Source organism: Monodelphis domestica, chromosome 6 (assembly GCF_027887165.1).
Source record: "Monodelphis domestica isolate mMonDom1 chromosome 6, mMonDom1.pri, whole genome shotgun sequence".
NCBI lineage: Eukaryota > Metazoa > Chordata > Mammalia > Didelphimorphia > Didelphidae > Monodelphis > Monodelphis domestica.
Window position 1 is genome coordinate 190,303,033 of NC_077232.1, and position 16,603 is coordinate 190,319,635.

Below are 16,603 nucleotides of genomic sequence, written 5' to 3' on the forward strand. Positions count from 1 at the left end.
TTAATCTCTTTTTTCATGAAAAGTACTCATGAAATTAATGTCTTCAATTACTATAAGAAGGAACTTCATTTTCAAATGAAAAGTGTGTATTTTATCCAATAATCATTGGTAGAGATACTTCCTCCTGTGATGCAGATTGTATGGTCCATTCATTTCTGCAAATTCTGGGTGGCCCTTGCCCACATTTTCCTGTAAAGCCTCCCTATGGGAATCATCTAATCATCCTGGGGCCTCCTTGCATTCTCTTGACATTGCATGGATTCTGTTGGACAAATGAACAGTTTCACTCTAGTTGAATGACCAGTCTATTTTTTTTTTCTGATCAACCATTTCTCTCATGATATCCTTTATTCTATTTCTCTTGTATAATTCCTCTTCCATCTTACATGATTCCTCATTGGTAATGTGTTGCAGCCTGCTAACACTATTCATGTACTTGATCCACTGAACTTTGGGTGACCCATAATTGGGATTCTGCAGAGACTTTTCTTCCATGACTGGCAGTCTTAACAAATCACCAGAAAGATATTGGGGTTAAGAAGAGGGATTCTTGTTTCAGAAAAATTTTGCACTTTCCCAAAATCAATCCAGCTTGTTTTCCTTCTGTTTAGTTCTGGACCCTTAAGATAAATCTGAAACACCCAAGAGGTCAAGTGGATTTACCAAACATAACCCAGAAAATCTCACATAACCGAATTTTCTTTTTAAAATCCAAAAGCTTAACACAGAGATTTATGTTCAAAGATAATGTTAGATCCTTTTTTTTTTTAAAGTAGGGACCAGTATCTTCTTGGACACTGGAATATTCCCAAGACTAAAATGTCTCTGCTGCTCCCACAATTAGGGAGATTTTGTTAGGCATGTCTTTTGTTAAGCATGCTTGTATTTTTCATTTGAAATGGTAAAATCAATAGTAATACAATAGACCTACATATGTATATCATTTTACCATTTTCAGAGGTTTCCCAGACATTTTCCAAAATGCTTCTTTTTGTTGGCTTTTTAAATTTTTTTTTAATTTGGTCAATTTTGAACATTATTCCTTGGTTACAAAAATCATATTCTATTCCTCCCTCCCCTCCCCCCACCCTTCCCATAGCTGATGCACAATTCCACTGGGTATTACCCAAAGTGCTTCTTATATATGGCCTAATTTGATTAAACACACATTCAGTGACAGGAAATTTACCACCTCTCAAAGAAGCTCACTTTACTTTTGGACAGCCCTAGTTATTAACATTTTTTTTCCATGCTATATGACTAGCTTGGTGCAATTTATACCCATTTATCCTTGTTCTGGCCCCTGGGACTAATTAAAGTAAGTCTAGTCGTTCTTCCCCTTTTCAAAAACCCTTTCAATATCTGACCAGCTGTCATGTCTCCTTTTGATGTTTTCTTCTTAGGTGAAACATACCTAGTATTCTAAATCAGGAGTTCTTAACCTGGAGTCTACGAACTTTAAAAAAAAAAACCATGCATATATATTTTGAAAACTGTATTTTGATATAATTGGTTTTCTTTGTAATCCTATTTTATTTTATGCATTTAAAACCATTATTCTGAGGGGTCCATAGGCATAGACATGCCATCCATGACACCAAAAGATTTAGAACTCCTTATCTAATTGAGTCTCATATTATAGCTCCTATGTTAGTGAACCTATGGTACACATTTTGGAGCATGTCAAAGGTGACTGCCCCTTCCCTCTCTCCACATGAGCCTGAGGACATTTCTCACATACCTGCTCCTCTGCCCAGCAGCCCAATGGGAGTGCTTCCTCCCTCCCCTATATGAGGTAAGGCAAGGGGGCTCACATGCAGCATGAAGATTGCAGTTTGGGCACTCAGTTTCTAAGGTCTCTAGAAGGTTCACCATCACTGACACAATCTATAGTTCACACAGCTAGAAAATGTCTGAGGTCAGATTTTAACTCATGAAGATGTCTTACTGATTGAAAGTCCACAGCTTTATCTCCTGCACTACCTAGCTGGCCATAGTTTCCTTAGCAAATCTCAAATACTGCCTAGCTTTCTTCTTTACTTTATCTATTCCTTCAGTCCCCAAATTCTAGCCTCTCCCAACTGGGACAGGCAAGAAGTCCTAAAAAAAACCTCTGAACTTAAACCCTTCTGCCAAAGTATGCTTAATGAGATTTCATTCCACTCAACAAATATTCACTGTTGAATAAAGTGAATGTATCATGGGTTGTCATGGCCAAGATATTTATTTTTTGTCAGTGTTGCTATGAAGAGATTCTCTAACCTAAGCCAGATTGGTCTTTAGATAGCAGATTCAGTCTCTCTGCAACACCTCTCTCTCATGATGTCACCTTCTGCTTGTATGTCACCAACATAGCTTTGGAGAACCCACACTTGCTTTCATGACATGGTGAGGCATCCAAATAAAGTTTTATGAAGAATAAGAATAAAGAAACAATGGTCCTTGCCCACAAGGAACTTACAGTCTGCTTTGTGCCCAATACCTGTAGCTTCCAGTAATTTGTGTGTTAATTACACAGTAGTTAATTACACAGTAATTACACAGTAATTAACTACTGACTAGATGCTTCTTATCAGTTAGATGGTATAGTGAATAGAGTGCTAGGTTTTGTGTCAGGAAGGCCTGTTTCATATACTTACAAACTGTGTGACTTTGGGCTTACTCACTTAACCTTCTCCTGCCTTAATTTCCTCACCTATAAAATGGGGACGATATTAGTACCTAACTCATAGAGTTTTTGTGAGCCTTTCATATGAATACAGTAATCCTTCACCTATCACAGGAGTTACTTTTCAGAGACTCCCATGATAGGTGAAAATCAGCAAAGTAACAGAAGAGCAAATAGACTGATGCTACAGTAACTGAGCCAATCAGTGCCCAGGATACAGAATGCAGCTCTGTGGTCTGTCACCTTTCATTCCATTAGCCAGTAGTGTAGAATCTCATGTTGGCAAACTTGCGCAAGCAGTAGAGGCATACTGCATTTCCATTATGTATAGCATGATATTCATCTGCAAAGTCCCCCAATGTAGCAAAAAACTCTGCAATATGGAATTAAATATGTATTTTTTTAAACCCACAATACAGTGAAACTGTGCTAAGTGGACCATGATATAGTGAGGGACAACTGTATATATATAAATCTATGTTTATACATGTGTATATATTATGTATTTTAATTTGCAAACCTTAAAGCATATATATATATTCATACATACAAATATATACATATATACACATATTTACTATAAAATGCTAGCTTTTATTATATTATTTTATTTATATTATTATTATATTATTATTGCTTGACACTCTTGGGCCATCTTCTCCAACTCTAAGTTGGTATATGCTTGACAAACAAAAATAATAATAAAAATTTACAATAAGGAAGGTAAACCTCTAATTTCAAAGAAATCCAAAAGAACAGGTACAGTTATGCAACCCAAAGGAAAGTGGCTCTTTTAGATCCTTAGCAATACAGTTCCCTTCCTCTTCTGCAAACAAGAAGTTGACCCTGGCAAGGATCTTTTGTGAGGACCTGGCGTTGCAAGGTGGCTGTGATGAAGATGAGTCTGAGTTCTTGGAGGAAAAGCAGAGGAGCCCAGAACCACTTTTCTAGGGAACCTTGTACCTTTGAGGCAGACACAGCACAGGAATCCACAAGGAACAAAGGGTCCTTAGTTCTGGTATGTGGCTCCCAGGCTTGCTTGTTATTCCTTCTCAAACCCAGTCAGCATTTGTCTTCAGTGCTGGTTTCATTGCCATGTACAGTACTGCCTTCAGTCAGGAAGCAATGAAAACTCCTTCTTGAGAGAGGAGGTCCTTGTGCAAGAATTACAGGGAGGCACACTATGAAGCCTGTTGTGCCTCCCTGCACCCAGGGGAGTCAACAGCAGCAGCAGCAACAGCAGTAGCAGCAGCATGTATGGAACTATATGACAATCTACAGCTTGTCTTGAAAAACAGAAAAGGTAGATTAAAAAATAAACAGGTTCAACAGCTAGTAGTCACTGTCTGTATAAAGGGGTGACTCCTTCATTTTCATAGAAATTCTTTGTAATATACTTTAAACCTTAACCTTATTTTTTTTTCCAGATTGATATCTACATTAATGGACAACATGTCGAAACGTTTCAGGAAGACTTCACCTTTACAACAGATGACTTTGTTTCACCTGATGTGCCTGAGAAAGATGATGAGCTAAAAGGTACACTCATCACCAACATCCAATGCTTCATGCCATGGAGGCTGCCTCCTGCTCCTGTCTGGTCTCCTTTGGCTGCCAGTGGCTTCTTGGTAGATATATAGGAATGAAGGAAAGGGCAGTGCTATGTTTTGGCAAGCAATAGTTATTCTTCCATTTCATGTAGGAGATCAGATCCGTGAAGGATAGAAATCTAAATAAGTAGGACTAGAGACTTCTGTAAAGTCTGTCATTTTCAGCTCCAAGTCTGTGATCCTTTAGAAGAAGAAGTAGGACAAGAGATGAAGAAGGGTGCAGAAATGTGGCAGGTCCACTTTGCCCCCTTAATAGGGGAAGGGGAAGGAAATAAGCCTTTATTAAGTGCAGTTTTGTGTTTTACAAATAGTCTCTCCCTTGATAGAGGACTAAAATGAATACCGCAAAGTGAACTCAAGGAAGACCTCATATAGTAAATATTTTAGAAATAAGCACTTAGGGGGGCAGCTGGGTAGCTCAGTGAGTTGAGAGCTAGCCCTAGAGACGGGAGGTCCTGGGTTCAAATCTGGCCTCAGACACTTCCCAGCTGTGTGACCCTGGGCAGGTCACTTGACCCCCATTGCCTACCCTTGCCACTCTTCTGCCTTGGAGCCAATACACAGTATTGACTCCAAGACGGAAGGTAAGGGTTTAAAAAAAAATTTAAAAAAAAAAAAAGAAATAAGCACTTAGGCTGGCAGAGCCAAGTTCTCCAGGAGATGGCTTTTTTAGATAGCAATCTAAGGTGTGGGAAAGATGAGAAAGGTACACAAGATAATGATGCTGTCATAGAAAACAGTCCAAAACAGTAGATAAATCAAGTCAGGGAAGAAAGGTATTTGGGAGAGTCTTGAGTATACTTGAACTTCTTGCTCAACAAAATCCTTAAGTCTCATAGAGATTTAGTTTCTTCATGAAGCTAGGATTAAACCTCAAATTTGCTCTGGTCAAGACCAGCAGGGGAGGTAAATTTCTACCAACATTATTAGTTACCTAAGAAGAATTGTGCCAGATAAAAACAAACAAAAACATGATGAAGACTGTCATCACATTAGTAAAATTTAATAATAATGGTAGCCAATAATATGGAAATATGTTTTGCATGATTTCAGATGTATAATAAGTCTCATATTGCTTGTTTTCTTAAAGAATGGGGGAGGGGCTAGAGGGAGAAAGAAAATTTCAACCTCAAAACTTTTAAAAATGAATGTTAAAAAAATCATAAAACTGCATTAAAATATGTAATGGTAAAACCAGAAGTCAAGAAAGAGCATCTGCTTAGGAATTAAAGGCTTAAGATAATGCCCAAAATCTAAACTTGTTTGTTGGATAAAAAGGTAGCATAGTATAATGAAAAGTACACTGGCTTTGGGGTCAAGGTTCACATCCTAAGGTTCACATTGTTTTTGTTAAATGAGGGGGTAGAATTAGCTGATTTCCAAGTTCTGCTCCAGTTCTAAATATATGATTCTAGGAAAATTGGGTGGGGAAGGGGAAGAATTCTGATTATTATATATTCTTGGACATAAAAATTAATCAATTGCATATAAATCTTTTTAACCTGAATGTAATTCAGAAACCTAGAAAATTCATCTTTTCATTATCTGTGGGAGAAAGGCTTCCTAAGCAAAATTTTAAAAGTACAAAAGAAAATATGGGGTGGAAGTTGGAGATGAGGGAGTTTTGTTTGTTTAAGAAAATTAACTTATTTCAATCACTTTATTAATATCTAGACAATGACTCAGTATTCCCTTTTTGATGTAGCAGGTCCCAAAGAACTCCATAGTTGACGATACCTTTTGATTAGTCTAGGCTGAATTATTGCATTTTAAAAATAACAAAACTTAATTTATCTAAAAATATTCTATAATTTAGATTGCTCTTTCTTATTCTACTCATTTTTATGATCACCTTTATTGTCATTCACTAATATTTCTAAATTGCGCACATTATATAAGGTGTTCAGCTCTATAGAATGTATAGATCTATATGTGTATTCCTAAAAAAGACAAGGAAGAAGCAGTATAGCCGATGAAGACCTGGACTTGATGTTGAATATCCAGGATCCAAAGCCACATTTGTCAACTGGCTACTTATGGCTGCGGGAAAGTCCCTTAACCTCCGTGACTCAGAGTATAAGTTATAAACCAGTTAGTATGGGCCTTGGGAGAGTGAATTCCTACAAAAACAAAATTTGTGTCCTTGATTTATTTCCATAAGAAATGGCAAGAATAATGTAGGAAGTAATTCTTCCCCCAGCAACCTTACAGAAAAGAAGGGGTATTAAATTACCTGCTGCTTATTCATTAGAACATGTTATAGATATTTTTTCTATCCTACCCAAATAAAGTTATGGCTTTATTCCTGTGGAAAGTTGCCATAATGAGGCTGTTTTCAATTCTGATTTTGTTGCTGAGCTAATTTTCATAATTTGACCTTTTTTCAACAGACAGAAAAATGCATTTCTGCCATAACTTTTAAAAAATGTTCATTTCCATATGTCCTCATAAAAATGGAAGCTGTTGGGGGTGCTGAGAAAAGCTTCAGAAAGACAATTTCTGAATTTTACCCGCTGAGTCAGTCTGGCTGGTCAACTGTTGAACTTGAGACCGTGCTAATTGAAAACAAAGCAAACCAAGAAAAAGAGCTCCAATAGCTAGATTTCTCTTCATTTCATTTTTTCCCCCTAGATCTACCTCATGGCTCACTGACATATCGTTTAGAAGATCTGGCCTATACCAGAAGTGGAGATAAAGGCAACTCTGCAAATATAGGTATTCCTTTACCTCCTGTTTTGAAAAATCCCTGCTTGGCACTTTTTTAATATGTTGTACAATTTTGGTACTAAGTTGTCTAGGAATGCAACTGTTTCTGATCTTACTAAACAAGAAAAAGAAGAAGAAGAAGAAGCTGTCTCTTTCACAACAGTGTCAAAGAATAGTGTCCTGCCTTTGCCTGGAACCAGAAAAGCTGATTCTGTTTCTGGGTATTTTCACCTCCTCATTCTCTGAATTTTAGAATGGTGATTCTACAGAGAACTGCCTTTCTATTTCCATTTCCCTCCCACCCCATATTTCTTTATTTTCTCTTTTTCCTCCCATCCTCTATTTCTTTATTATCTCTATGTTTCTGTTCTTTTCTTTTCCTTGGCATATTTCCCCATAAGATATAATAAAAAAAAAAAGGAAAAAATACCAGAAAATTCAAAATCTTGACCAGATATTTCCTTCTAGAAGTTATAGGGAGACCGATTGTGGTTTAATATTATCAAGGAGAAATTTGAAAAGTAGAATTATCCCAAAATGGGAAAGGCTGCTTCACTAGGTAGTAAACTCCTTATCATAGCAGTATATACAAGCAGAAATGTGATTGTCACTTGGAGGTATCACAAAGGGATTTATACTTCAGCTGGGGATTGGACTAGATAATCTAACCTCTACCAGAAGTAGGCCCTTCTCAAATCTAAGATTTCTGTGTCTGCTTTCCCTTCCAATCTATTCATTAAATTCAACAAACTTTGTCAAACACCTCATATACATAAGGGAGAGTTATAGGCATCTGTTCGCCTTCTTTTCTTACAATATCTCCCTTACCCACTCTTGGCAACATTTTTCAATCCAATTAGACACTTATGTGAACTATGAAGGACCCTCTGATAAATACTGAGTACCTTTAGCAAACATTACATGCTGGTTGCAAAACACTCATTCTTTAGTAGAAAGCCTCTACAAAGCTCAATGTTGACTTTGGGTAATACCAGAAGAATTTGTGACTATTCTTGTTAACAGAGCCCAGGTATTAATTAATAAAAGGCAGAAAAGCCTCTGAAGCCATGTTTGAACAAAACCTATGCCAAAGGGTGCCGATGTCCCTTGGGAGCAGATCTCCATCAGAATTGGGAGCCTTACGGTGATGACAGAGATATTAGAGAAGGGCTTCTTGACCCTTTTTGGGTAATGGATCCTTTGGACAGAGTGCTGAAATCCAGGTTCTCAAAATTGTTCTTAAAATGCATAAAATAAAATACATAGGATTATAAAAGAGACCAGTATACAATTATCAAAGCTACTCACAGGCCAAGCAGTCCATAGATCCCAGGTTAATAACCCTCGGGTTAGAAGATTGCTGATTCCATGAGGAACAGAGCATGCATATTTATTTCTTGTGTGTTTTGTTTCTCCCCACCACATTTCAGTTAAGGCTACACAGCTGGTGCCAATCAGGTGTTCAGTCTGGACAAGAGGATATGATCATAAGTATTTTCTTACCCAAAAGACCAGCTTTAACTCCTTGGCACCTCCATCAGCTTCCTGCATCCCTAGCTACCCACTGTGTACTTTCCTTATCCCAGTGATTCAGCAAAATCTCTACCTTCATCCCTGACAATCCTGCACCTCACACAGACCTTTTTCTACACTTGGCCCTGTGGCCCTCCATAGTCCAGATCATCCTCTGATCTCTGAAGCTCACCTTAATGTTAAATTCCCCTTCATCTCAGATCTTAACACACATTCTTGGCATTTTCAGGCCCTTTTAGAAACATGGATCTCCCCAGATGATAGTACATTCATGGCCATCCCCACCCACTCTCATCTCAAGCCCATACAATAGTTGTATTCCTTTGAAGTCTCTTTTCAAGATTACTAACCATCTCTTAACTGCTACAACAATGTCCTATTCTTAGTCTTCATCATCTTTGACTTTTCTACAACTTTCAATACTTCAATTCCTTGATTTACTAGAAAATCTTCTCTCTTGACTGTCATGGCACTGCTCCCCTATTTCTTTCTTCTATAAAAAAATACTTTGTTCTTTTATTACATTAAAATCCCCAAGGTTGTCCCCCTTCTTCCTTCCCCGCACTAAAGAAGGCATCATTTGACTATATATATGACATATACACACATACATATATAACTATGTCTTGCTTATTTCTATTTATCAATTATTTCTCTGGACATACACAAGTCATTCTTAAAACAATATTTCTGTTACTGTATATAATGTTGTTTTGCCTCTATTCATTTCACTCTTCATAATTTTATGTAGGTCTCTCCATGTTTTTTTAAAAACTAACCTAATTGTGATTTCCTGTCATTTCTTAAGGTATAGTAGTATTCCATCATAATTATATGCCACAATCTATATAGCCATTCCACAATTGATGGACATCCCTTCAATTTCCAGTTCTTTGCCACCACAAAGTGAGCTGCTATAAATATAATCATTTCAGGAAATAAACCAAATAGTGTTATTGCTGGATCAAAATGCATACAGTTTTATATCTTTGGACATAATTCTGGATTGCCCTCCTAAATAGTTGGATCAGTTCATAGTTCCACCAACAATGTATTAGTGTCCCCATTTTCCATATTCTCTCCAACATTTGTCATTTTGTCCTTTTATCATTTTAGCCAATCTGATAGGTATGATAGGTATGAGATGATATCTCAGAGTTGTTTTGATGTGAATTTCTCTAATCAATAATGATTTAGAGAATTTTTCACATAATTATATGTAACTTTGCTCCACCCAGAAACTTTTTCTTCATTATCTTTTGACCATTTACCAATTGGAGAACGGCTCATATCCTTATAAATTTCACAAAATTTTCCGTATATTTTAGATATGAGATTTCTATCTGAGAAGTCTATAAAATTTTTCCCAATTTTCTACTTCCCTTCTAATCTTGGTTATATTAGTTTTATTTGTACTCAAAATTATCCATTTTATATTTCATAATGCCTTCTATCTCTTGTTTATTCATAAATTATTCTCCTATCCATCTAAACATTAATTTTCTGTCTTCTATACTGAATTAGTCTATCTCCTGTGCTTGAGGAAAGTGTGTCTTCCAAAACTGTCCTGGGTCCCTTTCTCACTCTAGACTCTTTCCTTTGGTGGCCAAATTAGTTGCTATGAATTCCAAAATTATCATCTTTATACAGATGACTCTCATATCATCACATGCAACCCTAAACACTCTCTTGAACTTTGATTGCTTGGTAAAAATCTTTTTCTGGATGCTCTGCTGGCATCCCAAATTCTATATGTACAAAATGAAACTCATTGGATAGTTTTTCAAGTAACAATCATATTGTAAGATAATCAACTCTGAAAAATTTAGTACCTCTAATCAGCCTACTGACCAATCAGTTTCAAAAGACTCTTGGTGAAACATGAAAACTTTCAAAAGGATAGCTGATGGTCTCAGAGTGAAGATTGATGCATATTTTCTATTTCTTTGTTTTTCTTGCTTTTTTTCTTTGGAATTTTCTTTGAATGTGCCTAATGAAAAAATTTGTGCATGTCTGTACATATTTGTAATGGTTTTTATTTCATCAGCATTCTTCACTTTTCCATTTCTTTATCCACCAAACTCCAGATCCAATCAGCTGTCAATTCTTGTTCAGTGAACCTCTACAACATGTCTGTCCTTTATTCCCTTCTTAGGATTCCCTCAGGTCCTTATCACTTTTCATCTGAGCTAGTAGCCTCTTAATTTTTCCTCTTGCTTCTTATCTCTACTCTCTCCAGTCTCTCTTCCTCAGATACATGAATGTCATATAACTAAGGCACAGCTTTGACCATACTATTGCCCTAAGCTTTTCTGGGCTTCTTTCTTGCCTTTTGAATAAAATGTAAAAGCTTCAGTTTGGTGTTTAATCCTTTCCACAGGCTGTCTTCCATCTACCTAGATTTATTTTTCATGAACTATCTCATGTACTCAATGTCCCAGCCAAAGTGGACTATCAGCTATTCCCTGAACTGGAGATTCATCTCTCGCTTCCATAAATTTATACAAATTGTCCCCCATGTCTGGAATATAACCCCTTTTCCTCCTGCTCCTTAGAATACTTATTTTCTCTTCAGATTCAGCTCAGATTCCTTCTAACCCCCTTCCTTTAATTGTAATAGTCCCTCCACCATTTAACTTTGTATTTATTTATCTTCTTACTTGTTTCATCTCCCACAAAAAGCAAGCACACTGGGAGCTTAGGACTGTTTTGTCTTTGTATCCCTAGCATAAAGCTTTGAACACATTAGAACTTAATAATATTTGTTGCACTGAATTGATCATGGCTGACTAATGGATTCTGAATTCTTCCACTAAGCTCTCATTATACTCAATATCAATTATTGCAACCAAGTTAATTCCATTAAGCTAAAAGGAACCAAAGGCGTGACTTAGCCAATTATGCACAGATCATCATTCTTCTCATAAAGGGTGAGATGTGAATTTGTCAATGGAAGTCACCTCTGGCTTGTTGAAGTAGAAAAAAGTACTTATGATTTCATTAAACTCATATAACAAACGTTGCTGAAAGCTGAAGCCCGAAATTCTACTATTCATGTGACTCTTCTACCCAACTACAAGTGTGTAATGTTTGTATTTTCAAATTTAAATTAATTAAGGTAATATTTTTTAGAATTTTACAGTTGTCCCCTGAAATATTGTAGAAAATTGTTAAGGTATAATACTAGTGTCAAGAATACTCATTAGACTATGAGAATAATCAGTGGACTATTTGTCCTTGGTTGGCAATATTCCATTTCTCTATGAATATGGGAAAACATATGATTTATTTCTATATAGATTTAATTCACATACAAATATGAATAATATTGTAAATATGAAGATGGTGTGAGGTGTCTGATTATCTATGGACTGTCACCCTTGTAATGTAATGTTTTAAAAATTGCAGGCATTGTAGCACGGCACCCCCTCTATTATCCATACTTAAAAAAAATCCTTACTGCTCGGGCAATAGAAGACTACTTCCAACACCTTCTGCATAAAGAGCATGCAGAAGAGACTTTAGTCACAAGGTATGTACTTTATTTGTATACTTTGCATTAATGCTTTAAGGTTACAAATAGCTTTCATTTTTCTTTTTTGGTCCAGATCCATGATTTCATCAATTAGGCAATTAATAAGCATTTTATTAAGTGCCTCCTTTATGATGGGTTCTGTATCTGGGATGTAGGGAATACAGAATACATATAGGGAACTCTAGAGAGAAATGAAGAAGAGGAGCAGTAGTATAGGTACTAACATGTGAAACCGATCATGTCTGATATTAAGAGCAAGCTGTACATGGTAGAGACTCGACGTTTTTCATGTTCTTTGTAAATGGAAGTGCTGGTGTTTGTTGATGTTTATCAAGCTTATTGTTTCTCAAAATTTGATTTTTAAAAATCAGTGCAGGGAACTCTTTCCTCTGCTGCAGATCAGCAATTGAGTTATAGTGTGTGATTTAGAGAATTGCTGGAACACTGACAAGCTAAGTAATTAAGTGATTCACCTAAGGTCACATAGGTAGAACCTGAACCTCTGGCTCTTTCTGACACCTAGACTAATCTTCCATCTACTATGAAAAGCTGCCTCTCTCTACAAATCTGTTGCTCAGTCATTTTCAGTTGTATCCAACTATTCATAACATAATTTGGGGTTTTCTTTTTTTTCTAAGAATTTAAATTTATTTATTTAATTAATTAATTTAGAATATTTTTTCCATGGTTACATGAATCATGTTCTTTCCCTTCCCTCCTCTCACCCCCCCTCGTATCCAATGAGCAATTCCACTAGGTTTTACGAGTGTCATTAATCAATTAATATTAATATTTGCACTAGAGTGCTCTATATGCTATCTCTTCTCAACTTTCTGACAACCCAGAAAGATGAGTGGTATCTGCTCCATTCTACAGATTGGGAAACTAAAATGAAAAGAAGTTAGGTGGCTTTATTCCCTCCACTCCTCTGCTACCCAGGTATATGACTTACACAGCCTACAGGACAGACTTTTAAGCTGCCATAGGGTTACAACGGCATAAATTGCATCCTTTGAAATGTGCTTTAAACAAAGATGATGGCCCTCTCATTTGGAAGATTACAGTCTCAGATATTGTGCATGTCTTAGAACACTTGAGAATTTATTATGTAACTTTTAGAAAATATATTTCAAAGGATGCAATAAAACATAGACAACTAGATTTTTTTCTAATCAATTAGATTTTCTCCTTATCACTTAACAGATGATGCTTTTCAAATATTACCTTACCACATGTTTCTTTTTTTTTAATCCTTGCCTTCTTTTGTAATATCAATTCTAAGACAGAAGAGCAATAAGGGGGAGGCAATTGGGGTTGTTACTTGTCCAGGATAGCATATCTAGAAAATGTCTGAGACCAGATTTAAATTCAGGTCCTCCCAACTCCAGACCTGACACTCTAACCACTGTGCTACCTAACTGCTTCACCTACAATATATTCCAAGACCACTAAGATTCCACTCCAATGCCCCATTGTGGCATGGAAGTTCTAGAACTCTGTGTCATCAGAGTACAAATTGTGTAGCAGTTCCTACCAGTTCCAGGCTAGAAAATATTTGAGAACTGGTCCAGTGATGGACCACAGGGACCATCTGGGTGCCAGCCCAAGTTTCAGAGAGTCTCTTCACTAGGTTGGCCAGAAGATGACAAATGTTTTGCTCATAGCAACTCTTAAAGACCTTGGTTAAGTTAAAGAGGGTCTGTGAAACAGTATGTCACAGTTTGAAAGAGCAAGGCTTCTGGAGTTAAAGAACCTTGGCTCAAACATCACTTCTGGCATTTCCTACCTACATGAGTCACATGCAACTTGCTTGACCCATTTCCTTAAAATGGGGACCTGGACTAGACAGCCTATGAGGTCCCTTGTCACTCTACCTATGTTCCTATAGCAAAGGGAGATGTAGACTAATAAATTAGAGCTCCTTAAAGTGTAGAGGTTAACTATATTGCTCCAATCACAATCTTTTTGATGAATAAACAGGAATATCTGCAAAATAAGGGAGGCTATGAGTGAGAAACAGGACAGGTTGGGGGATAGAAGAATACTTTAGAATCTTAAGTCTCCATTTCTCTAAATTGTAACAGCTTCCTTTTCAGTCAAATCCATTTCCCTCAAAATAAAATAATCTTTTGCCATCTAATGGTACCTGCAATACCTAATGAATAAGTTTATATATGCCTAAATGCTGCCAATAGGTAAAATACGTATTAATGGCTCAAGAGATGATGTTGTTGGTTAAAGTTTGTGCTGTCCCATATGTACAAAACTCATAAAGAATGTGCTTTCTACTGTATATAGACACATATACATAATTTATACATATACATAAATATATACCTATATAGAAACATACACACGATATATGCACAAACACACACATACACATGCATAATGCATATTTACACACATGTGCATGTGTGTGCATGTGTATGTATGTAATCTCCAGTAAAAACACAGAGCTCTCTAGCCTTGAGAAAGACCAGGGAATCAAACCAGTGACATTACTTCATAAGTAGATTGGCTACAGTTGCATGCAAATATTAGAAGCACTATTTTTTAAATAACATTTAAACTTCCCTTTTGATACTGTAGTCTTCTAGAGAAAACAGTCACTCCAAGTCAAAGGAGAGAAAAACTTGTATTGGAAACAATATTGGAACTACTTGGGTGTTGAAAAACTGTTTGAATTGGAGTTATATAAACTCTCAGACAAGTTTTCTGGAGCTCTGCACCCCTCTAAGATGTACTCTGTTAAATCTGGGAGGAGTGAACCCGGCACTGTTAATAAAGACAGTAATTGCTGACATTTTGTGCCCTTATAAAGCACATTATCTCATTCAGTCCTTGTGACAGTCTTGTGAAATAGGCACTATGGGTATTTTGGGTGTGACTTTATTAATGAAGAAATGGAAGCTCTGAAACATAAGATAAATGGCTCATGGTTATTCAGATAAGGATTCAAACTCGGGTCTCCCATGACTCAGTCCAACATTCTATGCACTACACCATGTCGTGTGCTCATCACCATGTAGCTACAGCTTGAAATATGCACATAGCAGAACTGGTCCTGACCAAGGCTGGATGGAGGCTCTTACAAAGATCAGTGCCGGTCTGAATTTATGATGTGTCACGAGCACGCCAGTGATATAAACTTTGAACTCCTTCATGTAGAGGCAGTGGATTCAAAGTTGTCCTTGGGGCCAGGAAGGCCTGAATATAAGTCGTGTCTTTGATACTGTGTGACTCTGGGCAAATCGCTTCATTTCTTACTGCTCGAGGCAATCCTGTAAGATTACTTCCAAGTTTCAGGAAAGTACCAGATCTGAGTTGACAGAAGGTGTTCCCTCATCTAGAAATTCCCCAAACCAATGAAATGTGAGGTTCAGGCTCTACCCCACCACTGATCAGGAACTTTGATATGTATATTTTACTTATTTATTTATTTTTGTTTGGATTCATTTTATCAACATATGGGGCTCCTAATGAGGAAACATTCTCTTCCAATGGAAAAAGAAAGCCATTGTTCTGCCATTTAGAGTCTTAGAAAATTGCCATGATTCAAACCAAGGTCCTCTGCTACCAAACTATTCACCTCATTTCACTGGATCACTCTAAGTTTCTTCCACAGCCACAAATGACTGTGTGAGGCTCTAGGGATAAACATAGACAATAACAAAATGGACCCTACCCTCAAGGAACTTCCCTCTATCAGAGTTTACATCATGTACACAAGTAAGAAAATACAAAGTAGATGCCAAGTGATCTCAGGATAACTGGAAAACTCCAAAAGTTCCTGAGGCATACTCTGTGCTTCTTGAAAGCTCACTGAATTTAATTGGATCAAATTAAATTGAATTTAGGCAGCCAGATGGCACAAAGGATAGTGTTTGGCCTAGAGTCAGGAAGAAGTGAATTCAAATCCAGTCTCGCACATTTCCAAGCTGTGTGATTCTTGGCAAGTCACTTAACTCTGTTTGCCTCCATATCCTCATATGTAAAATGAGCTGGAGAAGGAAATGGCAAACCACTCCAGTATCTTTGCCAAGAAAACCCTAAATGGGGTCATAGAGTCAGATACAATTTAAATGACTGATCAACAATACACACTAATACATCCCAGTCAAACTCGACTCCTAGCTGCTGCCCATTCTCATGCCTCTCTTTCTCATCTCCACTCATTCATTCAGAATGTAGAGCACATTTACCTCATCGTGGGTTGAAATCCTTCAAGTCTCAAGCATCACATTCTTCACCAATTCTTCCCTGAAGTTCCCAGTTGAAAGTATTCTCTCTCTCCTCAAAAATGGCTTAGAGAACTTTCTTGGGATCTCTTTTTTTCCCCTCTGTCCATTCCACTTTGGATGATGCTTATATATATATATATATATATATATATATATATATATATATATATATATATATATATAATGGGCAGAGACTGTCTTTGTTAATGTCTATCTCCCCAGTACTCTGACAAAGACTTGTGTATCACTGTTGTTGTACAGCCATTTTTCAGTTGTATTCAACTCTTTGTGACCTCTTTTGGGGTTT

At 36.8% G+C, this 16,603-nt stretch overlaps 1 protein-coding gene across 1 annotated transcript in view; it reads left to right on the forward strand.

Moving 5' to 3' along the window:
- The window catches only part of LOC103100221 (uncharacterized), a 139,953-nt gene that overhangs the window by 103,924 nt on the left and 19,426 nt on the right, over window positions 1-16,603 (forward strand). The window contains exons 16-18 of the mRNA XM_007496208.2: window positions 4,096-4,207; window positions 6,910-6,993; window positions 11,926-12,049. Of these exons, the coding sequence (XP_007496270.2) occupies window positions 4,096-4,207; window positions 6,910-6,993; window positions 11,926-12,049 (320 nt within the window). The remainder of the gene's footprint in view (window positions 1-4,095; window positions 4,208-6,909; window positions 6,994-11,925; window positions 12,050-16,603) is intronic.